The following is a 24509-nucleotide window of genomic DNA, read 5'->3' as shown; positions in this document are numbered from 1 at the left end:
GTAACTATTGGTATCTTTTTTTCTATGAATAGGATCTCTACGTATAATACCCATACTCAACACGTGAAGTCATACTCAACACGCATAATGTTATCATATGTACAACAAGTCACATAAATCTGTCACCATCACACACCTTCTTCACCCCTCGTAATTCTTTAAAATGACAAGGTATCAAGCTATCAAACACTGTGATAACTTAATAATCATCACACATGCACGTACTACAATCTACACGTCAGTAAGGGTCAAAATACAAGAACGAACTGTGATCATAGTATAATGTCTAACACCATGTCTACGGTTTACTGGTTTGGTACGCAGACGATCTGACTGCTGATAAACGGAGATGAAGTTGACTGTCAGGGTTGAGAACATTCACAGCTTGGTGCCATAACGTGCTTTAAATAACCCACAGGTGAACAAAAGACATTTCCGTCAACACATAGCATCTGCCAAATACAGGTTAGGGAGGGAACGTTTCGGTCTGGTGTTTGAAAAACTGTTTTCAAATTCTAAAGAAGGATGGCTTTTTAGGTTATCCCACCACAGTAAGAGATTTTTTATCAGGCTTACAGCACAAATTCACCCAGTGTTTTATTCCAGCAGGTGGCACTGCAGTGTTGTCGCTCAAGGAGTGCATAAATGATTGAAACAGGCAATTGTATAGTGTGTCTATGTGTGTGTGTGTGTGTGTGTGTGTGTGTGTGTGTGTGATGCCATTATTTTTAATCAGTGGAAAGCTTTCATATGGAAGATACAGTGATATGAGTGAAATGCCGTGCACTCTATTTCAATTATTGGATAAGAAATGAAAAAAGGAAGAAGAGAAACAAACAAAAAACCACTATCTGCTATCTGAAGAGAGAAATAATAATAATTGATGATACATGTATTGTTTGGAAACCTCTCTCTGTTACATGAATTACAGACCAGTATGTCAAAACCTAATAAAAAAGCCTATCTGGCTAATTATTAGTGATGGACATTCTAGCTGAGTACTACACAAACAATTTCCCAATTACTGATTACATTTGGCACACGTGTGACATTTTGTTGTTTCATGTACTGTAGCAGCACCAATTGATGCTAATAACGAAAACATTATAACTATAATAGAATAGTACATTGATTAAGAGGCTACATAAGATGGACTTAATTAGTGGACTACTCATGCCCATCACTATGAATGAATGTATGGATCTTGAAAAGGTGTTTACTTTTATCTTTGTTAGGTGCAAACTTGCTCTTCTGGTCAGTCAGGTTTATGGCATAACCTCATAGAACTAATGGCTGAATTCACGAAAATAAGGGTATGCATGTAGAACGTGTGAGCGTGTTTGTACTTGCATTAGGAGGTGGAGCTTGACTGGAAACTTTCCTCAATAAGTGAAACCCTTTGCTCTCACACCTGTTTGTGAGTTCCACTATATGGCACTGCGAATAGAGGCACATCTTGCTGTGACATTGAAAGGCCACTTGGGATAACTGATGCATTGCCTAAAGCCATCACCATCCACTTTGCCCTCTGGCTTGCATACTCGGACTCTTGCTGATGCTGGAGTGTGAGGAGCTCTGCAGGACATGCGCAGGCTCCATTCTCTCCATTCGTTGGCTCTCTACGACCTGAACAGTACCAGAAACAGTGCTCTGATGGTCATGGTGGTCTGAGAACTCATGCACCACTGTGTCTCCAATACCGGGATCCACCAGTACTCTGGTGTTTGCTTGCTGCAACCCCAGGCTGGGAAGGGTTGGAGCAGAAGCCAGAAACAAGGTGGGCTGATGATGTTGCTCCACTACGTACATGGGGGTAGAGGAAAGGTAGACAGTTGGCTGCTGGATGAAAAGAGTTTGGCCTACAGTGGTTGTTGATGTGGCGCCTTCGCTGCTAATATTCTCTCCATAATCTGTAGTTGTGATTTGGTTGGTGGAGGAGGAGCTGGATGCAGAGACGGAGGCGGCCTCACTGTGGACACCACCAACAGCACTTTCCACTTTGACACCCAATTGTGAACTGGAGGAGACTGTTTTGGGAGGCATGGGAGTGGAGCTGACCTCGAGTTTAATGGCCGAGCCACAGCAAATCTCGGCGAGCCTTTTGAACTGAGGCCCGAGGCCATCGAGGAAATCCAGATTGTTATCCTCGTGTAGATGGCTGCAGATGTCCTCCAAGGAGCCAGTGACTGAGTGGCAGGTTTCGTAGTTAGACACGAGCACCTGGTTTGTACTAGCTTCCTGCAGTGCCTTTTCTTGTACTTTCTGCAACAACACACAAGACATCGGAATTCAACATTGCTAATCCACTAATCATTCTCACAGCAGATAAAAACAACAGGTACACTCAAAATACTGTAAGACCAGCCTGGTTCAGTTGGAGTCAGCAAAATAAAACAGCTTCATCACTCATAAAATTGGACTAAACTAAATCTTTTCAGGCTTCCATTAAATGGATTGGATGCAGAACGAAACCATAAAATCTTTTGTATATACAATATATGATAAATGCTGTATTTGCAGTATCTGTGTGTATGTGAAAACCAATATTCCACGTAAATATTTCCCCATAGAGAACAATTTAAATGTTATTAATGCACAGTCTTGCAGGTCCAAACCTGATCTCTAAGAACAATACATGTCTAGAGACAGACTTTCAAAAGCTTGGTCGAGAATTGTGGTAAGAATGAGTACAAACAGGGTAGCACTGTCTCTCTCCAGAGACCCCCGTGGAGTTTTACATGTTCGTGCCCATGTGGGTGTCCTCCTGGTTCTCCTTTTTCCTCCCACCTCTTTAAACACATGCTGGTAGGCAGAAATTGCCCCTAGGTGTGAATTAATATGTGACTGAATGTGTGCATGGTGTCCTATGAGGGACTGGTGTCCCATTCAGGGTGTATTCCTGCATCACACCTAGGCTCTTCATACATTGTGATCCATACCAGGATAAAGTGCTTACTGAAGACAATTTAAATGAATGAATGGATATGAACAAAACACTTGTGCCAACATGCATTCTCTTTAAATCACAATCCAATTTCCAGTCAACACGCTATTTCTCAGCCATCCTGGATTACTGCCATGGTACTCTACAGTACTGTACGTTTGCGGTCAGACGCTGCCCCTACTTTGAGATCACGTCTGCCTGGTGAGACTAATTAACACGACATGCTGTAATTCTGTATAAAGCTTCCGTTCTCTTTCAGGTTGTGAAAAAGTACTAACCTTTGCATAGTAGTTGCCTAAGTAGGTCTCGGATAGAGCAATGAGACTGAAGTTGCTCACTGTACAACGCTCATAATGTCCTCCCTTTACAGTTGCCTTTTTAGCAACAATGAAACCTTTATACTGGTCGACATGCCACTGGTATTCCTCTTGAGATTCCCATCCATATTTCTTCGAGTCTTCACGTGCTCCCCATCCAGCTACCAATTTCCCATTGCTGCCACCGTTTACATTCACGGGTACGTGATGCAGCATTGATAGTTCCTGAGGAAACAGGGAGATAGACCACTGCAGTTTACCATGTCATCTTGGTAGGATTTCAACAACTTTTACATAACCAGAAGTTAAAAAAATAAAAAATCTACATCATAAACAAAGTCAGTTCTTCCAATTGCAGTGATGGATGGCCTTGGCATTGTTGAGATACAAATTTTGTTAATCATGAGGAATGCTGAATCACTCGCAACACTTTGCCCCAGACTGTGTGGCCAGGCTTGGCTCAGTGAATTACCAATAATCCTTTAAACAAAATTATTGCCCTGAATTTGTTTAGCGTTTTTGACTAGATCCCAAGCGAGCCATGCATGCACAGTGCTAAAGGTAGTGTAGAACATCAAATGGTCAAACACAGCTGCAGACATACTGATTAATAGCATTTGAAATTCAGCCCCAGCTGTACAGTTTCCATTAAAATAAAATACATACAAGTTTACTTTAGAGAGAGAGAGAGAGAGAGAGAGAGAGAGAGAGAGTGTTAAATTCAAATCTTTTTATTTTTAAATGTCAAGTTATATTTTACTGCTTACTAGCTTCAGAGTCCCTGATTCAATCCTGAGCTTAGGTTACTGCAACTCCCCAAGTATGTGTTGTCACAATATTTTTTAAATTCTTACTATTTCCCCTTATTCATTTCATTTAGCCATCTTCTTTGTGGTTTTCAGTTTGATGCTATTACTAATTGTCACCACTAGAGGCAGCACTGCAGTGCAGGAGTAGTTGAGTCAAAACTCAATCAGTAATAACCACAAGCTTGCCTTGTACACAAGGACTGTCTTGTGTCTTATTATTTCTCCTGTTTATACAGGTGCGTAAACGCTTAAAACTACAATAGAATACTCCAGAAATGTTGAGGTAACAATCATATTACACACAATTCTGCTATATTTTATCACATAGTACTTTTTTTTAAATTAGAAATGTATACTTAAATAAATAAATAAATAATGAAAATGTATGCAAATTGCTACTATTGTGAGAAATGGGGAAAAGTCCATGGTTAGCCCATTTCATGTATTGCTATGCTTTCAAGATGGCACCCAATATATTTTTAGATTAAAAAAATGCATCTGCAAGGCTTGTAAATAATTTATCTTTGCATACAAAGGCTCCTATTACTTTTCTAAGGGACAATATTCCAGAAATTGTTTTTAGCGTTATTAAAGAGGAATTAATTAATAAGCAGTCTATAGTTACGGCACTAACCTACCGGTTTGTACCGTTCTAGTAAACAACTATAATGTGTACTCAGGGGTTCAGTACTACTCTCCTTTTAGCAAATAAGCGTTAATCTGCTTGTTCATGTTATCTTGTTTAACCGTTTAAGCTTATAAAATCAAAAAGTAGCACACTTTGGGCCATTTCATTTGCAGTACGCATTTACATATGTAAGTAAAGCAATGTTTGTACTCAAGATGTTTATATATCTAGTTTATTGTTATTTTTATACAGATTTACTGAATTAACACAAGTGAAAAATCTTGGTTAGGTAAACGGCGTTAGATTGGCGTTAAAATGGTGTTTGTATGAGATCGAAACGATGCAGACGCATGGATTAGATTTATGTAACTTTTATTTTTTTATCCAATTGAGAAGAAATACTGTACTGTATCTGCTGCAGTTTGTTATTTGAATCTGAAGAAAAGCCTGCTGTGAATGCAACTACTTTCTCCGTCTCATTATTTCTCCTTTTTATGCAGGTTTATTTGGGCGTACGACATCTCCTGCCTGAGAATCACTGCCTGTGTACAGTTATACATGTTCTCCCTGGATAAAGTACTTACTGAAGATGAATGACTGAATGCATTTTACTATTTGTGTCTATAAAATCAACCTTCAGAGAAACTCGGTCTATTTGGCCAGGATACGCAGTTTGGGTTTGTTGCCAAGCCGTGGCAAATTGCACTGCTCGTAGGAGAAGTGCTACAGTATTAGACAGCTGCTCCACTTGAGAGCCAGAAATCTAGTGTGACACATAACACACACTACCTTATCCTCTCCTTGGCCTTCAGTGTGATAGGTGATGAGGTGCTGTTCTTGTTCGAATGGAAAGGCCTGGAAATTACCAAAAGCTGCAGCTCCTCCACATTCACACAACAGCAAAAGCACCGGAATCACTGCAAACACATTTAACAATTTTGCCTTGTCACACATGTGAATTAGTTTTGAGATTTACTAACTGGCTAGCTAACTTAGTTAATGTTAGCAATAAAATGTCATTGTTATGGTCTAAAAATCTTAGTTGTCGTGGTATATTTTTCAAAAACCAATAAGAATATGGCATAAAACCATATTCAGATACTGAAATTCAAATCCAAGCTAGTTTACTAGCCAACCAGCATCTTTGATAACTGGAACCTGTAGCTAGGGAAAGGTAACTCCAACAGCGAATCCATGCCGTCCTCTAGGTTGGGCAAGAGGCCAGTCACCTCTTCCTGTAAAAAACTAGAAGATTATGGATACCACTGCAATAAGAGACACCACCCAGAGATGTGACGAGTACCTGCACTGGGACATCTCGGAAATGAAGGCAAGGGAAGCCAGAGGCTAGAAAGAGTCACAGAAAGCATCCTTGTTCACACCAAAACACTCTACGACTAGGATGCTGGAACATGAGGACAATATACCATCTGGGAAAGACCACAAACATTGTGAAATAATTTAGGTTATGCATCCTCGGGCTGAGTGAGATCCGATGGATGGGGTTCGGAGAGACTTGGGACATGACAGCGAACACCATAGAGGTGTATGAAGCGAGCTTACTGAAGTGGATCCCAGTGAGTGATAGAATCATCAGTACCTGTTTCTACAGGTGTATGCCCTGACTAACGAGGCAGAGGTTGAAGAGAAGGAAGATTTCTATGAGCAACTGCAAAGAGAGACTGAGGAAAGAACACAGTATGACCTCATCCTCATCCCAGAGGGTCAGCAGGACTACATGTGCAACCGTAGTGTTCATGGGATGCAGGCCAACATCCAGATGAGCATAGAGGTAGAAAAAGCCTTCAAGAATCTGAAGAGTGGAAATCGATGGCATCATACCTGAAATGTTTAAGGACAGCCTAGAGACAGCTATACCTGAACTCTATAAAGTTGTTCAATCACATCCTAAAAGTGCCTAATGACTGGAAGAGAGCCCTCATTGTTAAGATGCCAAAGAAAGGACATCCCACCCTCGGTGACAACTCTACAGGTGTACCCCTTCTGTCAGTCCCTGCCAATTTTTTTTTTTTGTAGAATCCTGTTTGAAAGAATAAAAGAAGGAGTAGACAAGAAACTCAGAGACGAGCAGGCTAGATTTAGGAGTGGCAGAGGAACATCAGAGCAGATATTTGTGCTGAGGAATATCATAGAGTGGCAAGCCCCTCTGTACATAAACATCATAGAATTTAAGAGGGCATTTGACAATGTGAGACAGGAAATATTATGGAAACTCTTAAGGCAATTCGGTATTCCAGAAGTGTTTGTAAACATCATCAGGTAGATGTATGATGGACGCATAAGCTGCGTGCTGGAAGCTGGTAGAACATCAGAATAGTTCAAGGTAAAGAGCGGTGTAAAACAAGGGTGTGTGATGTTTTCATCACTGTTGTTGACTGGATCACGAATAATACCCACATCACAAATAGGAGAATCTGATGGAAATTCACTAACATACTAAAGGCCTTGACTATGCCAATGATATTGTGCTCCTATCCAGCAGGTTCAGCGATCTAAAGGAAAAAAAAACAACACGATTGAATGAGGTGGTAAAAGCACATCAGCCTGATGATCAAACACTGTGAAAACCAAATGACTACGATTGATCTGCAGAATAGAGGAGCACTTAGACATTGAGGGGACAAAAGTTGAAGGTGTAGAGTCTTTCCTGTTTCTTGATTGTTTCTAACCAAGAAAGGAGAAATGTAAGATGACATCCAGAGGAGACTGTTATTAGTTAGAACTGCTTTCTGTGCCCTACAGGCAGCATGGAGATCCACAAAATACAGCACCAGGATGACGCCCAAGATTTCTAGCAGCAATGTAGTTCTACTTTATGGTGCTGAAATGTGGAAAGTTACTGTAGTAGATAGTGACAGGCTGGATGTGTTCCTGAGTATCCATTGGCCAGACGATGGGGGTACAATACATAGAACAGATACTTGGGAGGAATAACAACAACGGAGGGGCGAAGGAGAAGAGGAAGGCCACGGACCATATGAAGGAAGAGTGTTGAGAAAGAAGGGCAAGATCTCGGGTAGGCTTCTTGAAAAAGCCAGAGGTGCCAACTAAAGACAGAAAGGGATGGAAGAGTGGCCTTATGCATCCTAAAGGGCATGAAGAGGATAACGAAGTAACTAAAGGTGTAAAGATTATCTTATGCATTTGTAATAATTTCTTGGGGGTTAAAATGACATATTAAACAATTATTACTTAGTACATAGGTTTTTGTTGCTGGTTTAGAGAAATCCATCCAAATGTAACAGCTACTCAAAGTAAACATTCAACATACATGATGTCACGGATTCCCCCTTTGTGCTACAGTTGCCATGGCACTAAGCATCATGCACTTAAGTTTTTACCCATTTCCTTTCACTGATTTGCTATCCAACTGTGTGTACCTGTTTCGTGTTACTTCTTGATTAGTTTGTCTATATACACCTTACTGTTTCTTTGTTTTGTCACGAAGGCTTATCGTGCATATGTGTATCTTAAAGTCCAAGCCTCAAATTTTTGTTCCCTTACACACTTGCATCCTGCCTCTCACAATCCATGTTACTTAGACTCAGTGCATTATTTTCATCTGAACATCAGACTCAGCAGATAAGTTAACAGAAAAACGCAGAGCAGTGGAGAACATGACAAGGCTGAGGTGATGGTACTCACACAAGAGAAGCAGGATTCCTAGCAGTAGTACCAGAACTCCACCTGCTCCCAGTACAGTGTTGGTGCTGCTCCGTCTCTGGGGTCGGCACACTTGCTCCTCAGTGCATGTGCACACGGTTACCTGAAGCTTTTGAACCTCGCAGGACTTTCCCTGCTGGTCTTGGACATCCAGTCCAACTGTGTAGCGTCCCGGCCACAGGATCTCCTGGCTGTGCAAAATGACTGTTGTTTCTGTGAAAAGAATTCATTAGTTGTCAGATACACAAACGAGAAACAAGTACAGGGAATTAAAGTGAGCACTTAAATTATTTAAGTGTCACAGCATTAATGTTAAACTGAATTAAAAGTGTTTTACACTTAACCATTAAGACGCTCAGAGCTCCATTTCTCCTTTGTGTCCTTGGTAACCACTGTGAATGTAAAAGGGTCTGCGTTGGGGTATTTATCCCCGTCCGTGGCTGTGACGTACACTACGCGGTTGCTGTAACACAGCGTTTGGACTGAGCTGGTCAGAATCGGACAGTGGTCGTTGAAATCCTCCACCTGAATTGCAAGAGTTCCTGTCGCAGTTTTGGGTACAAAATCTATGGCAAAGATTTGGGACATTATAATATTTAGGACATTCTATTATTACAGCTGTACATATATGATACATATACATGCTTTTATAATTTAACTAAATTTACTAATGTACTAAGACTGTATGCACTGATGTTATAATGTCGCATTCACTACATATAGAATAAAAATCCCAGAATTCCACCTTCTGACTGGGAAAACAATACACACAGGATATTTTTGCAGCATTAATCCCTGATTTCTCTGACCAAACCAAGAAGTGAGACAACTGATATATAAACATGTCATGTGTCCTAGGAAATGAAGTTTTTCAATGGGAATTTTAGTTTATATTACAATTTCAGTTTATATTTCAAACATTCATGGATAAATTGCACCACCCACTTCTGTTGAATATCGGAAAGAGATGCGTTAATGTTTAACATAAACACACAGATATATACGGTAACGCTGGCTAATGGTAGATGTTAGAAGAAAAACTAATGTTCCTCCATTTTTACCTAGTAAACAAAACAGCAAGTTGGAATAATGAGAGGTTTCATGATTCTCCTGAATTCTCACACACGACTTGAATCCAGCATCAGGACTGATCTCTTGATTGATAACACTTAGGCCTATTAAACGACAGTTCTGTTGATTTCTCCATTCTTATAGGTCAGAAAGTGTTGATTCAACTGGTTTATATTAATACACTTAATCTAATGTTTCTATAGCAACAATTTACACAAGGGCTTAGTCATGTGAAAAATTTTTTGACATATTTGGACAAGCAAACATTTGATCCTCCTTGAAACAGGGCCTATTAATAAAGTGTATACTCTATCAAATGACATAAAATGAACAATTTGTTATAATTTTCACAATTTAAATGAAAAAAAAAAAAAAAAAAAAAAAAACACAGATCGGTCACATGGAAAAAGTAAGTACACGCCTACATTTATCACATCTTCAAACCCATACAATTAGAATCAGGTGTTCAAGAAGTGATTAGAACCTGCTTAGGAAGTGCAGGTGGAACCGGTCTTATTTATACCTCTTGTATCTAATGTCTGGTGTTCCCTTTGCAATTGAGGTGTGTGATGTCATCATGCCAAGATCTAAAGAGCCCTGTACGGCCTTCAGAAAAAAGGTTGTGGATGCCTATGAGTCTGTCAAGGGATTTGAAACGGGCAGTACAACAAGAAAACCCTCAAACATCTTGCATCTGAACAAATATTGCATGGGAGAGTGGTCAAAAATTCCAGCAAGCCAATGTCAGAGACTGATGGACAATTATGCAAAACACCTACAAGAAGTTTTTTTTTTTCCCTGCTAAAGGGGGCAATATTAGCCTCTGAGGCCAAGGGTGTACTTACTTTTCCACAGTCTGTGAAATCTGTTGATATTTCTGGTGAAGAAATGATTGAAAAAGCTAATTATCCTTGTGTTTTTTTTTTCCAAGTACATCAACTTTATTAATAGGCACTGTTTCAAAGAGGATCAAATATGTCAAAAAAGCCAGCAACTTACATTACATGGGGTGTACTTATTTTTTCACATGACTGTATATAGTGGACGCGCCACATAATGAAAGTGCTGTTTTTTTAACTAGGGAAAATGTATAACTGTTATCTGTAAGGAGACGTTTGTTTAGTATTTTATGGAAGGAGTCTCCAGTGTCGGTGCTTTGTAACAATCAGACATACAGCAGAGCTGTAGCTTTAAGTTTTCGGACACTCTTCAGGATAGAGGGCTTTCTTGGTAACAGGCGCCGTTTTTGTCGTATTGTCTTCAAAGAAAGTAAGGAAACGACTGTTTATTGCTGCTACAACATGAGTGATAAAAGGAACTAACTTTTTCCATGGACATTCCACAACATTAAATGTATATAAAGGGACAAAAATGTATGTAAATGAATAAAAAAATTATGGCATTGTCATTCTTTAATAAAGAAAATATTGTTGGTTAAGAGGAATACAACGTTAAAGGACATGCTATTATACCACCCTGTCATTAATTATTATCCTATAACAGTATTTAATCCCTTACATATTTCAAACATAGTCACAATCGCCTGATCCAGTCATCTATATCACTGGCTGCTCCCACCTCTGGATAACGTACCATTGGTGATGCATAAGATTTTGACGTAGTACGTTCCATTGATCAGGAACTTGGACTCGCGGTCTGGATATTTGTTGAGTCTGATCTCGGCTGTTTGCTCATTAATGCTCACCCAGCTGTCCACATCTTCTCCTTTTAAATACCTACAACAATAAAGTAATAATAATTTTAAAACTTTGCCTTAGCAACAAATTAATCCTTTAGCCCTAACTTTAAACAACGATACAGTATGTTTTCACACAAAGTTAGTTAAAGTAAGAGGAATAAAACATTGTGCTGTTCTAGAAAAATAATGAACTTTCCATAGCCTCTTTCCTATAACAGCCACCCTCAAGTGGTTTCTTCCTTACATGACCACCGTATCCTACAGATAAATTACAGTCACGTCATTCACAATATCACAACTTCCGACACATGGTGAGCGCGAGCTGGCTGGAAGAATGAACACGGCTTAAGATAAATAAATACACCATGCGCATGTGATTCAACGTGAAACAGAAGGAATAAAAGAAACACCTCGACAAACCTATTGGAATACATTTTTAAATATGCAAACCACTATAATATGCAAGGTTTTCTGATTCTCTTCTCTCGTCTGTTAAAATATTAATGAATTCTATTCTTCTCCTTAGCCACTGTTGTAAAAGCGAACTAAACCCATCATGTACAGTGCAGGCCAAAATGTTGTTCTTTTAAATGAAAGCTTTAATAGAAGTGGCCCAAAAACATGCTTGGAGGTAGACTGGCTATTCTAAATTGTAAATTAGTGTGTGAATATGTGTGTGTGCGCGTGCGTGTGTGTAGTGCTCTGCGATGGCCCGGCGTCCCATCCACGGATAGGCTCCGGATACAGTGCGACCCCGACTAGGATAAAGCGCTTTCTGAAGATTAATAAATAAATGAATTCTAACTATAATTGTGCATAATTGTACTGTATATTTCTCACCTGACGTTAGTGGCGGTTAACATTGTATCGCTGTCCGTGGCCGTGTACGTAGTGATGACCGTCTTCAGGCCGATCGTTTTGTGGTCTTCAGAGATGGAGACGACTTTGACAGGGGGTTTGAAATGAGGGCCTTCGGGCATGTTCACTACTTTGATATTAATAGTGTAGGTTATGCGCTTGACAATCACTGACTTGTGATAAGCTGCCTTGTTGTTGACCTCCAGTGTCAGATTGAACTCTTTCCTCTCCTCATAGTCCAGCTCCTTTAAAAGACAGGACAATAATAAAGAAATCAAAGAATAAAAGCAAAGAAAAGTTGATGTAGAAAGAGTAGAAAACGAATACGTACTATAGGTTTTTGCCTGAGAATATTATTATTCGTTTTAGTCATGATTAGGGGTGTTACAGTTTGGACACAGTTTAAAGTATGATAATGGTCAAATAAGATCACGCTGCACAGTGTCACAGTATTAAGGAACCTTTTACAAACTCACAGGCTGGGAGTGAGAATTCAAGAATTTTTCATTCTTATGAAATACGAACAACATCGCTCATACATGCATGCATTTTGATTTATTACTCTGGCTTTATTCTTTGTAAATAATGTTTTCACACGTTCATTTTCCGAGTGTAGGTGTCGCACATGTTATAAACCAAAAATCACAAGGAAATTGTTTCTTTTTTCAAGGTTGTGGTAGAGAATTTTGAGCATTTTCTCAGCATGCTCTATTAATTAATAAGGGAAAGGAGGGTGGGGGTTGGCATCATCTTTTAGATATCCCAAACCCTCCCTAATAAACAGTGTAATCACAAGTGTGAGCTTCTGCCATTTTGTTACTAATATGCAGTTTTTGGTTAACATTAACATCATGAGAAATGATAACAATACACGCTTAAATTTAGGCCACGAAGGCAGAGATTACATGTTATTCTTATTCATTAGCTTGCAAGAATAACTGCTAATTAACCAAAAATTGGTGGTTTCACGTGATTCAGGCCTAGACCTATGGTTTATAAAGTAGAGTGCATGAGGAATAGCCAAGAGGTCTGTCTGGCAGCGGGGGCATAATCGAGTGTCAGCTGTGGACAGGGAGGACGAGGGTCGAACCGGCAGGTAACGTGTGATGATTCTCACCTGTGTCGGATTAGCACAAGTTGACTTATGTGTCTTTTTGTGCTTTCAGTCTGCTGCCCCGTAACAAGCCAGAGAGAGAGAGAGAGAGAGCGAGAGAGAGAGATAGAGACAACCAGCACAGAGCCATGTATGTGTGTATGTGTGTGTATCTTTGAAAGAGTCTGCTGAAACTGAACGAAAGTAAAAATAAAGAGAACAAAGAGCCCTTTTGAATTGTCCTTAGCCTGCCTCCCGCCTCCTCGTTCCCAACTCAACCCAGAAGTGTTACAATCTGTAATTTCTTTCTTCAAATTTTTATTTAGTTACAGTGGTGGAAATCTCAACCGAGCATTCTTCAGTTATTTATATTAATTACTGAGTTTTTATAGTTATTATTAACCTGTTCACTCGTCATGTTGAGAAACTGAATAAAAAGAAGTTTGGTTCCACTATTTCCAGAGTCAGATTCAGTCTGGACTGTTGTGTGAAATAATGCCTTCCAGGATCATCAGTTGTGCCCCGTGTGTCTTACCTTAGTGACCACCAGGATGCCCTCGTTAGTTTCGGGGTCGGTGGTGATGTTGAAGTGAACGGCTTCATTCCCTGAGATGATGGTGTACACAGCCTCCCAGTTCTCAGTGTGGGGCTTATCTTTGTCTATAGTTTTAACACGGATCACTTCAATATTCTTGATATTCTCCTCCACACTACCCTCGTACTGCAAACACCACAAGCACATGGTCAGAAGAAGCATTCAGCCATTTTTCGTGATGTTTTGATAGTCTGATTGCAGAGTTTGATTGGTGCTGGTTGCAACCCAGTCCCATAGGGGGAAAAAAACCCAAAACCATTTCCATGCAACTTATTTGCAGAACCGTCGATACGCTGAATTATGTTGAATTTCATTATGGTAGCAACATACATTGCATAGCAACATACCAAACTTCCACTTGAATGCTCTGGACCAACAACGTTTAACTAAGCTAACCTTTACCACTTGAATAAGATCAATATGAAATAAATAATTTTTACATGTTGAGCATATCTGCATTTTGAAAATAGCTGCATTACCGTACTGCGTTAGTATATGATATGAACTGATCAAAAGGTCAAATTTAATGATTGCATATTGATCTTCTTGAAATAGCGATCTTCTTGAGATTAGCTTGGTTTAAATACTGCGTCACGCAGAGCATCTGAGTGAAACTTTGATACGTTGCTATGCAACACATGCTTGTGCCAGGATGTTGAGATTCAACACATGGAAGGTGCTGCGAATAAGCTGCATGTGAACCTTTTTTTCTTTCTTTCTGTGACACTGGGTCGGATTGGTAACACTGTGTTTAAATACGTCTTGTGTTTCATTATAAGACAAATGACATTAGGTACTCATGATAGCAAATGAATCTGTAGAAAAACACTCACTGAGTTCTTCTCTAATATGGGGATGTTATCATTGACATCAAGTATGTTGATGGTCACGGTCCCTGTTCCTGTCAGTGGTCTGTTTTTGGGATCATAATCCATGGCTCCTTTCATGTCTGTACCTGTGATGATCAGTTGGTACGTTTCTTGTTTCTTTGCAAGAAAAGAAAAGTTGAAAATAGTCTTATTCCATAAATATTAACAATCTAAAAAACATTGCTTTGAATTCTGTCTTGTATTAAAGGAGGACTCAATAAACAAAACACTGGTAGATCAGTAGTATGCCTCGTATAGCCGTGAGGAAGTACAACCCCAATTCCAAAAAAGCTGGGACGCTGTGTGAAATGGAAATGAAAGCAGAATGCAATGATTTGCAAATCTCATAAACCCGTATGTTCTTCACAACAGAACATAGAAAACATATCGAATGTTTAAACTTGAGGAAATTTACCGTTTTTAAGAAATAAAATAAGGTGATTTTGAATTTGATGGCCGCAACACGTCTCAAAAAAGTTGGGACGGGGTCAACAAAAAAGCTGGAAAAGTAAGTGTTAGTAAAAAAGAAACAGCTGGAGGAACATTTTGCAACTAATTAGGTTAATTGGCAACAGGTCAACTGGGGTTGTAGTTTCCAGTTTGAATACTGTGAAAACTGTCATGATGAAGTAAAATGTCAAGGATTACAACTTCTTTTAGGAGAGCATGGATTACCCCAGCCGAATGAGTCATTTTACAGTTACTACTGCCTAAAGCTTTACCAGTGGTTGTGTGACATATTTGAGTAATTCACACTGGGTATTTTTTGTGCTAGGTGAAAGCACAATAATCACAAATTTAGGAGCCTGAAAGATGTCGAGCTAAACGACTAGTGCTTTAGAAATGTCATTATTTAAAATACTTTGCAAACAGCATTTTTAAATGCCCAGAAGGTGGTCATCTTTTGAGGTCCCCAATGGTCACAATCTACAATTATACACTGCCTCCATGCAAAAAATAAACCTATGTGAAAGATGTACCAGAAGCTACAAACTAAAACTACTACTACAGAGAGTTCAGAAATAGGTCAAGGTTGGCTGGATACAAAGAATGGAAAATGGTTATACAGAAAAGAACCCAATCTCAATGGGTGATCCAGTGGGTCAGGGATAAATGGTTGAATCTCTTAACAGGACACTGATCCTAACATTGTTCAGCATCTAAAATTATTTCAATGACTGCGGAATTAAACGTTTGACGCGGTCACTCCAGCCCCCTCATCTAAACCCCAGGGAAACCTGTTGTGTGAGCTGAAGAAGCGAAACCATAAGAAACGATGGAAACCTTAGAGGACAATGAGAGATTCTGTATTGACGAGTGTCTCAGATTCCTCACTCGGTGTTCTCCAATATCATCATGCTTTCTGGGAGGAGACTCAATGCTGTTATTTTGGCAAGGAGAGGTTGCTCAAAGAACTAAATGCAGGGTTTAATTATGAATTATATAAGGGTGAGTTTCTTTTTCTTAGAATAAAATTGCTTCAAAAGTTTAAGCTTAGATATCCCTCATATTGCGAGTATGAGATTAAGCAAATGAACCTCTTTTAAAATCTTTTCAACCCATCTTTACCAAGAATTCTGAACCTGTAAAAGAAAGCCTTGAATAGTAAAGCTCGGATGATATGAAGCTCAGATTCTAAACTTCTAACTAAATATTGTGTCGAATTTTCCGTCTTTCCTTTACACCAGACACGTTTCTCTTTCTGGAATGACTCGTTTTCTGTTGACGAACTTACAGCGGTGATTGCGAGACCTGCCTTTTTCAGACTGATGCTCTCACCTCTCGGTCCAGAGTGTTCATTTTGACTCTGATTTCACCAGATGATTGGTCTATTTGGAACATCATCTCTCCAGCCGGCTTCTGCTGTATAACCCTGTAGGTGATTTGTGAATGTACCGTGCCTTGCTCGTCAGCATCGTCAGCTTGGATTGCAATTACACTGGTGTCTAGGAGAAAGAGTATTAACAATCAAGATTAAACATATGAGATTTAGTTTTTTGGACTATATCGTGGACCGTATATCCCCCCCCCCCTCCACCCCCCTCCAAAGAAAATCACAATGCAAAACAAAATTGTGTAAAATTGGGCTAGGCTATATTGATTTTTTTTTTGTGATACATGACATCAAAATATTTTTTGAGATATCACAGACATTAACAAGGCCGCTGATTCTTACTCTTACAGTGGATCTAAAAACTCTACACACCCCTGTTAAAATGGCAGCTTTTTTGGGGGGAGTACACTAACCCGGTTGCATAAGTGTGCACAGCGCTTAATTAATACTTCGTTGAAGAACCTTCAGATTTTATCACAGCATTCAGTCTTTTTGGGTAAGAGTCTATCAGTTTGTCACGTCTTGACTTAGCAATAGTTTGCTATTCGTCGTTGTAAAGCATTCGAACTCTGTCAGATTGGCTGGGCATCTCCTGTGCACAGCCCTCTTCAGGCCAGTCCACAGATTTTAGATTGGATTTAGGTCTGGACTCTGGATCGGCCGTTCCCCAACCTTGAACTTATTTTGGTGAAGCCATTCCTTTGTTGATTTGGAGGTTTGCTTCAGATCGTTCTCAGGCTAAAAGGTAAAATTCCTCTTCATCTTAAGTGTTTTAGCAGAAGCGTTAAGGTTTTCTGCCAAAATTGACTGGTATTTGGAGCTATTCATTATTCCCTCCACCCTGATTAAAACCATAGTTCCAGCTGAAGATAAACAGCCACAAAGTATGATTCTGCCACCACCATGCTTCACAGTGGGGATGGTGTTCTTTTGGTGATGTGCCATGTTTTGTTGTGCCAAATACGGTGTATCTTTTGGTATTATGCTCAGAAAGTTCAACTTTGGTCTCATCAGACCATAACACATTATTCCACATGGTTTTGGGAGATTGGATGATTTTTTTTTCGTTGTTGTTGTTAAAAAAAGGCTTCCGTCTTGCTGCCCTACCCCATAGCCCAGACATATAAAGAATTCAATAAATTATTGTCACATGTAGGGAGCAACCAGTACTTGCCAGGAATTACTGCAATTTATTTATATTAATGTTGCTGTAGGCTTCTTGTCAGCCTCCCTGACCCGTTTTCTCCTGATCTTCTCATACAGTTTCATATCTTATTTTCATTTTCGAGGGATGTCCCGTTCTTAGTAGTGTCACTGTCGTGACCTATTTTCTCCACTTGTTGATAATTGTCTTTACAGTGTTCCATGGTATATCCAATGCCTTGGAACATTTATTGTAACCCTCTTCTGATTGATATTTTTCAACAATGTGATCCCGTACCTGCTTTGTACGCTCTTTGTGGCTCACGGCTTTTTTAGTTGGATGTTGCCAAGAAGAATTCAGGAAAATCCTCCAGGAACAGCTGGACTTTATTTGGGGGTAATCAGTCACGTTAATTGATAGCAGGTGTACACTAATTAGTATTTAACATGAGCTTGAATGCGATTGATTGATTCGGAACATTGCTACAGTGTTCCCAGTTATAAAAGGGTGTGCACACTTATGCAACCAGGTAATTGTAAAAAAAAAAAAAAAAAAAAAAAAAAAATTCTCACACTAAAATGATTCTTATTGTTTTTCACTTTAATGAATAGGATTTAAAAAATGACAATAAATGTAGAAAAGTTTTTTTTTTTTTTTAATATATCACAAAAACTTGCCATTTTAATAGGGTGTGTAGCCTTTTTAGATCCACTGTATGTGTAACTAAAGCACTGTTAATGTCTTGATTCTGATTGGTCAGAAGGCGATGATTAATTTCGCAACAGTCAGTAAGTTATCCAATACAGGAAAGTCTTCAGGACAGTGTTTTTTTTTTGTCTTGTTTATTTCAAGAGAGAGAGAAAAAAATAGGCTGATGAGGGAAGACTGATGTTTATATCTGTTATAATATAAGTGATAACAGTAACTAAGATGTCTTGCGGATGTTCCATAACATTAAATGTAAGTATACATGTTTAAAAAGTATGACATGTTGTTATTAAAAAAATAAATAAAAATGAACTGTTGGTAAAATGCTGTGGTATTAGAGGAATAAAATACTATGGGATATAGGGAAATAATGATCGTGGAGGTGGTAATAATAAATCTTCACGTTGGGCAACATCGCACAACCCCATTGTTGATGATGTTCCTATTCCTTACTTCTTGCACAAAATGTACAAATTCAAAAATCCAAAACCCAAAGACAAATTCAGTCACAAATCCAAATTTTAAAAAAATAAATAAATAAAATGAAAAATAAGGTCCAGGTACCGTCATCACTGAGCTCGTAAACAGAACCAATCATCTGAACTTTAAACTCAGGGGCGTTGTCATTCTGGTCTAAAACTATGATTTTCAAATCGAGGTCCCTTTCAGCAAGTTTTCCATTTATTAGCGTAGCTCTCCCTTTGAGCTAAATGAAAAAACACACACACACACACACACACACACACACACACACACACACACACACACACACACACAGACACACACAGACACTCCGTCAAACATATTATGCAGGTGATTTCTAAAGAATTACTGTGGAAATTATGCAAATTAGGGTGAGGAAACAAAATATGTAAATTAGGGAAACTAAGCATTCTGTAGTAGTTTGATTCAATTTACAAAACTGATTCTTTTGAAGTATGTTTCAATATAAACCAAATATAAAATTTTGTCACAATTACACTACATAAAATTCCAGCGTGAAAACTCTTACAGTCGCCACACACAGCTCTGCAATTCACGGTTTGTACTTATGGGTTGTTTAATCCTTTTTAAGGCCTACCTATCAACAGTGTGGCTTAAAAACATCCAGTGTACATCCTTTCACTCAAGTGTATTGCAGTATCTTTTTTTTTTAAAGTGGGTATTAAGTGGACATGGTATTATCATTACCACCTCACAGACGGAACACCGACATGTGAAACTCCACACAGACAGTAATCCAATATCAGGATTAAACAGGGGATCCTGGAGCTGTGAGGTGGCCATGCACCATACCCACTGCACCACCGTGCTGCCTTATTATTGCAAAATAAATACTAAACATCTCTTTACTAAACACTTGAATTACTTTTAGTATTTCAATAAACATCTCTACCATCATTATCATTACAGAAAACGTGATATTATTTGAGGGTGCTCAAAGTCATACAACGGATACACTCACTTCATAACTAGCGGTTTTCTCTCTGTCCAAGATGCCATGGATCTTGACGTAGCCATTCTTTCTGCCTACGCTGAATAATCCCTCGTCCACTGCAGCTCCTATTAGAGAATATTCCACATCCGTCCTGGTCTCTTCATCCGATCGGATCTGAAATCAAACACATACAGTACAGTTTCATGTACACATGGGTGTAAGGTCATTCAACCGTTACCCGTTGCAGGCGTCAAAGCATTTTACAATTACTGCATTGTTAATCTTGTTCATAACTGCATTTATACCACAGTGCTGTCGGATTCGTAATTCTGATTGGTCAGAAGGTATTGATTTATTTTCTACAGCATCAGAAGTTCAGGCTGTAAGATTAATCGCAGGTTATTTTTCTCTCAGCTGGTTTCTGAATGCTTTTTTTTGGGCAAAAAAAAATGACTAAATATTGAAATCTGTTCCGTTTTTTTTTTGGTTTTTTTGGTTACCTGATGTTATCTGTCTGTTTATAGAAGTTGCTGAGGACTACTCAATTGTTATTTAGGCTGTGATAAATAAAAACCTTGAATTGAAGGAGGGTGTACTTTCTTTTTCACAGCACATCCTCTCATGATTTATTCCTCACATGGTAGATACAGCGCTTGCAATTAAATCCTCTGACCATTTAATACATGTAGCCACAGGTGCCAACTTCTGTTTGCTCTGGATCTCAAGCAGCCACAATATTCATGATAAAACAAAATCTTTTATTTATACCATATACACCAAATGCAGTGTTTTGGTAAAGATGGCTTTAAAAAACGCCACTAGTGATCGTCCAAATACTTTTTTTGGGGGTCTAATTTTGAACAGCATATCTAGTATTTTTTATGACGTTTTACATATTACATAGCACGTATGTTAAATTTCTACCGTACCAGATAATCCTGTAGTGTGGGGTGTTACATTCAGTCTGAGCTACTACAAATTCCAGTCATTACATAGAATTGTAAATGTCAACATCCTGTAGCGTGTGAAGACATGCCAAATGTTAAATGGAAAAACACATTCATACTGTAACGCCATACTTCAACAGATACATAACCAATGAGAGACAAGCTGACTTGTCTTATCTATTTTTGCTTGATTCCTGAGAAATTCTGATAGTCGGGTGCATTACTCATGACTGATACAATCTGATGTTTTATTCTGGCTAAATCCTGTAGTGTGGATGATTTGATCGGTAGGGCAGTGGTGGCTCAATGGTTAGGGCTCTAGGCTACTCATCAGAAGGTTGGGGGTTCAAGCCCCAGACCTGCCAAGATGCCACTGTTGGGCCCTTAACGCTCTCTGTTCCAGGGGTACCGTATCATGTCTGACCCCAGTTTCCTAAGAAACTGATATATGTGAAGGAAAAATTATTCATTTCTCTTCTTCTTGATGAGTGAGAGATAATTCAGTACAAACAAAACATCCGTGAGCACTATTTTTGTGTTTATCTTGTAGTGTGTCCCACGCATGAGCACTTATCTTAGGCCTGATCTCATGCGAAAGTCAGTGATGCAGCCACACGGTACTGAAAACAGTGCAAAACGAAACAAGACTATTCTGCTTGATCTGCTATCAGGAATGCCTTAGCTGCCTTTTTCCAATCTTCAGGTTGTAAGACATCTGTGGCTTATGTGGCTAATGAGTAACTTTAACAGACTCCCTCAGTTCAGACATGTACGTGAAAGGAAATGAAATTGCTTGTCGAGATTTAACCATCCTACATTTTATGGATCGTTTATACTGGATTTTCATAAATACTATATTTCTGGTGTAAATGCTTCTGTGAACCAAATAAATTCATTCATATCCAGATCAATGAGGCTCGATGTGAGGGCTCATGACGTCTGTGACGAACAAATACGGAGCAGTAACTTCTTTCCAATAAATCAGTGCAGCAAACATTTTCAATACTCAAACTTACAAAACCTAATATTAAATGTGCTCAGTAACACACTATTGTTAAAATCTTAGACTTACTAAAATCAGAGACATACACTGTGATGTAAAATTACGTAACGAGGAAGGTAAAAACTTCCTTGACAATAGACATGACCAGTATCATGAAATCTATTTTGTAAATAATAATCACAGGCGTATCTTCAAGTATCCTGAAGCAATACTGTTTTGTCATTTGGCACCAACCATTTTGATTCTAAACTCGGCATCGGTGTCAAAGTCGAAATGATGGTATCGTGATGGACCTGAATTCAACCTCCGCGATGTCCTTGTACTCGGCTGTTCTTCACAGCAAGTCGAGTAAATGTAAATACGTCGTATATAAACAAGTAGACTACTGTTTGACCAGCTCTAGATGGTTGAACCTGTGCTCAACACAAACAGTAACACAACACGGAAGTATTGTACCAGAGGATTATAGTGTACATAAACACAAGGTCAAATCCATGTTAGAGGCTTTAAATGTTTGTATTAAAACAATTACCAGAAATTCTGAAAAATTGGTAAAAAAAAAAATCTACTCTTTAAATGAAATTGTTGCCATCTCACGTAAAAACAAAATAACACATTGAATCTTACTAATACAACGTCTAATCTGAAGTCTATACTTAGTCTGTGAGTATAAAAGGAGGAACTACAGTAATCATAACAGCATTTCTTTGAAAAAGCCACAGAGGTTACTCTATACTTTTCTTGAGCATGTTACATAACCCATATGCGCTGTAAGTTTTCCCCGTAAAACGTCATTTTACCTACAATGACCTTCATGAGAAGTAAAAGTCTAATAATGTCATGGAATAATTATCCATACTGGTAATGTCTTATAAATACCATATACTGTAAATACTCACTTTGGCAATGAAATCACCTGTGGTATAATCCACATTCTCGACCAGTTTCTTTGGAGGGATGATCCATTCTCTTTTCTGTCGATTGAGCGTTCGCAGCTCTTCTTTACTTGCTTCAGCCCAGATTACCTGTTCATTCACAAGTACAATCACACCATATCCATAAACAAAAATCCTACTGAAGCAGTTAAAGAAACAGTTTAATGACACGGTTCCCAAGAAACACAGCCAGGAGTTCTGGGACTTGTTTTCAATTAAAGTTACAATGATGCAACTAACTGTAACTAATAGCTATTATTTACTTATTATGGTTATTACAATTACAATCATTAACAATTCAAGTGCTTAAAGCAAATTTTCTCAACAGTAACCATGCAAATCAGCAGATACTAAACAAACAATCAATAACCCATTGAACAAACACATAGAAATATTTTAAAAACATTTAAAAAAAACCCAAACAAAAATAAATATAAAAAAATTTCAAAAGTGAAATATAATTAAAAAAAAAAAAAAAAAGATAAATATGTATGTATATAAAAACCCAGGAGAATAAATGTTATGCTCTCATGGTTGCTTGTGAATTCCAGCCAAGCATTTACCTGAAAGAAATCTCCCTTAGAGTTTTACATTACCGCAACATTACAACATCACTGAGAAAGAGACGTCCCTTTTCATCCTCAAAGTCAAGTGAAATACTTACAGTCGTACAAAACGTGGTTATTAAAACGCAGAAAGTCAGAAATGTCGCCATCAAAACAGTAATCCACAAAAGTAGCAGGATGTGAGTGTGTTAATGTTGTGTTTTAGTGCGAGTGCTGAAACTGGAGCTCTCGGTTTTGTGTCCTGAGTGCAGGTGGAGCCTGAGTCACCATTGGTCAATGCAGGGAGGAAGTCACACTGGTGTAGCTATCTGAGAGCTTCCTCAATCCTGCTGCTGGAATACTCTACAATGCACGTTAATGTTTTCCGTTACGGAAAAATCATAAATGTTTATGAAATACATAAGGAAGTAAAATGAGATCATGTGAAAACTGTGCCCATGATAGCCTCAGATTAGTGTTCATGGCTGAATGGAGTAGAATCCGGTGTGGTTTTCTGCTCCTGTAGCCCAACCACTGCACGGATTGATGTTGCGTGCATGCTGAGATGCTTTTCTGCTCACCACGGTTAGTATATCCTTCCTGGAAGCTCGAACCATTTTCCTCGGACCACTCTTATTAACAAGGCATTTCCACCCTCAGAAGTGTTGCTCACTCAATGTTTTTTGTTTTTTTTTGCACCCTTCTGTGTAAGTTTTAGCAGCTCTTGTGTGTGAAAATCCCAGGAGATTAGCAATTTCTGAAATATTCAAACCGGCCCATCTAGTACAAAAATCCATGCAACAAATTCAAGTCGCAAAAAAGATCACACTTTTTCTTCATTCTGAGGTTTGATATGAACATTACCTGAAGCTCTTGACCGGTGTGTGCGTTATTTTTTGCATTGCGCTGCTACACGATTGGCTGATTAGATAACTATATAGATGTGCAGGTGTCATCACTATAACTAAATTCCCCGTCATCCTCGGATTTCCCTGGATGCACTTTCACAACCTACGTTCACTACATTAGGTGGAAATTCTTACCTGTTACGAGAAGTTCCAGGACGTGTTTAATAGAGTCAAAGCCATCATCTTACCCCCTCATCCTACTTACGACAGAGCTCACGGCAGTCACCACACCACCACCCAACTGCATTTATCTGTTGACAGCCACTAAGAATCGGGCCATACTGGAAGAGTATATTGAGGAGGTACTTAAACAGGGCTACATTTGACCCTCCACATCACCCACATTAATGGGATTCTTTTTTGCGGAGAAGAAAGAGGGTGGACTCAGGCCATGCATTGACTATCGGGGATTAAATCAAGTCACCCTAACATATTGTTACCCCCTTCCACTGGCCACACATCCATTAGCCCTAGAGGAAC

At 38.9% G+C, this 24509-nt stretch overlaps 1 protein-coding gene across 1 annotated transcript in view; it reads right to left on the bottom strand.

The window, feature by feature from the left end:
• Window positions 1-1509: 1509 nt before the first annotated feature.
• Window positions 1510-24509, bottom strand: part of dsg2l (desmoglein 2 like) — a 23363-nt gene continuing 363 nt past the window's right edge. Inside the window, exons 1-14 of the mRNA XM_053630149.1 lie at window positions 23241-24509; window positions 22541-22666; window positions 19719-19865; window positions 18818-18959; window positions 16347-16513; window positions 14532-14684; window positions 13639-13824; window positions 11993-12255; window positions 11047-11189; window positions 8727-8948; window positions 8365-8595; window positions 5488-5615; window positions 3223-3486; window positions 1510-2262 (exon numbers count right to left, since the gene is read on the bottom strand). The exon at window positions 23241-24509 is cut by the window's right edge and continues 363 nt beyond it. Coding sequence (XP_053486124.1) covers window positions 1510-2262; window positions 3223-3486; window positions 5488-5615; window positions 8365-8595; window positions 8727-8948; window positions 11047-11189; window positions 11993-12255; window positions 13639-13824; window positions 14532-14684; window positions 16347-16513; window positions 18818-18959; window positions 19719-19865; window positions 22541-22666; window positions 23241-23291 — 2976 coding nt within the window. The 5' untranslated portion in view covers window positions 23292-24509. The remainder of the gene's footprint in view (window positions 2263-3222; window positions 3487-5487; window positions 5616-8364; window positions 8596-8726; window positions 8949-11046; window positions 11190-11992; window positions 12256-13638; window positions 13825-14531; window positions 14685-16346; window positions 16514-18817; window positions 18960-19718; window positions 19866-22540; window positions 22667-23240) is intronic.

Source organism: Ictalurus furcatus, chromosome 7, assembly GCF_023375685.1.
Source record: "Ictalurus furcatus strain D&B chromosome 7, Billie_1.0, whole genome shotgun sequence".
Taxonomy (NCBI): domain Eukaryota; kingdom Metazoa; phylum Chordata; class Actinopteri; order Siluriformes; family Ictaluridae; genus Ictalurus; species Ictalurus furcatus.
The sequence above is the reverse complement of the archived record's forward strand: the minus strand, read 5'-3'. Positions and strand labels throughout refer to the sequence as shown.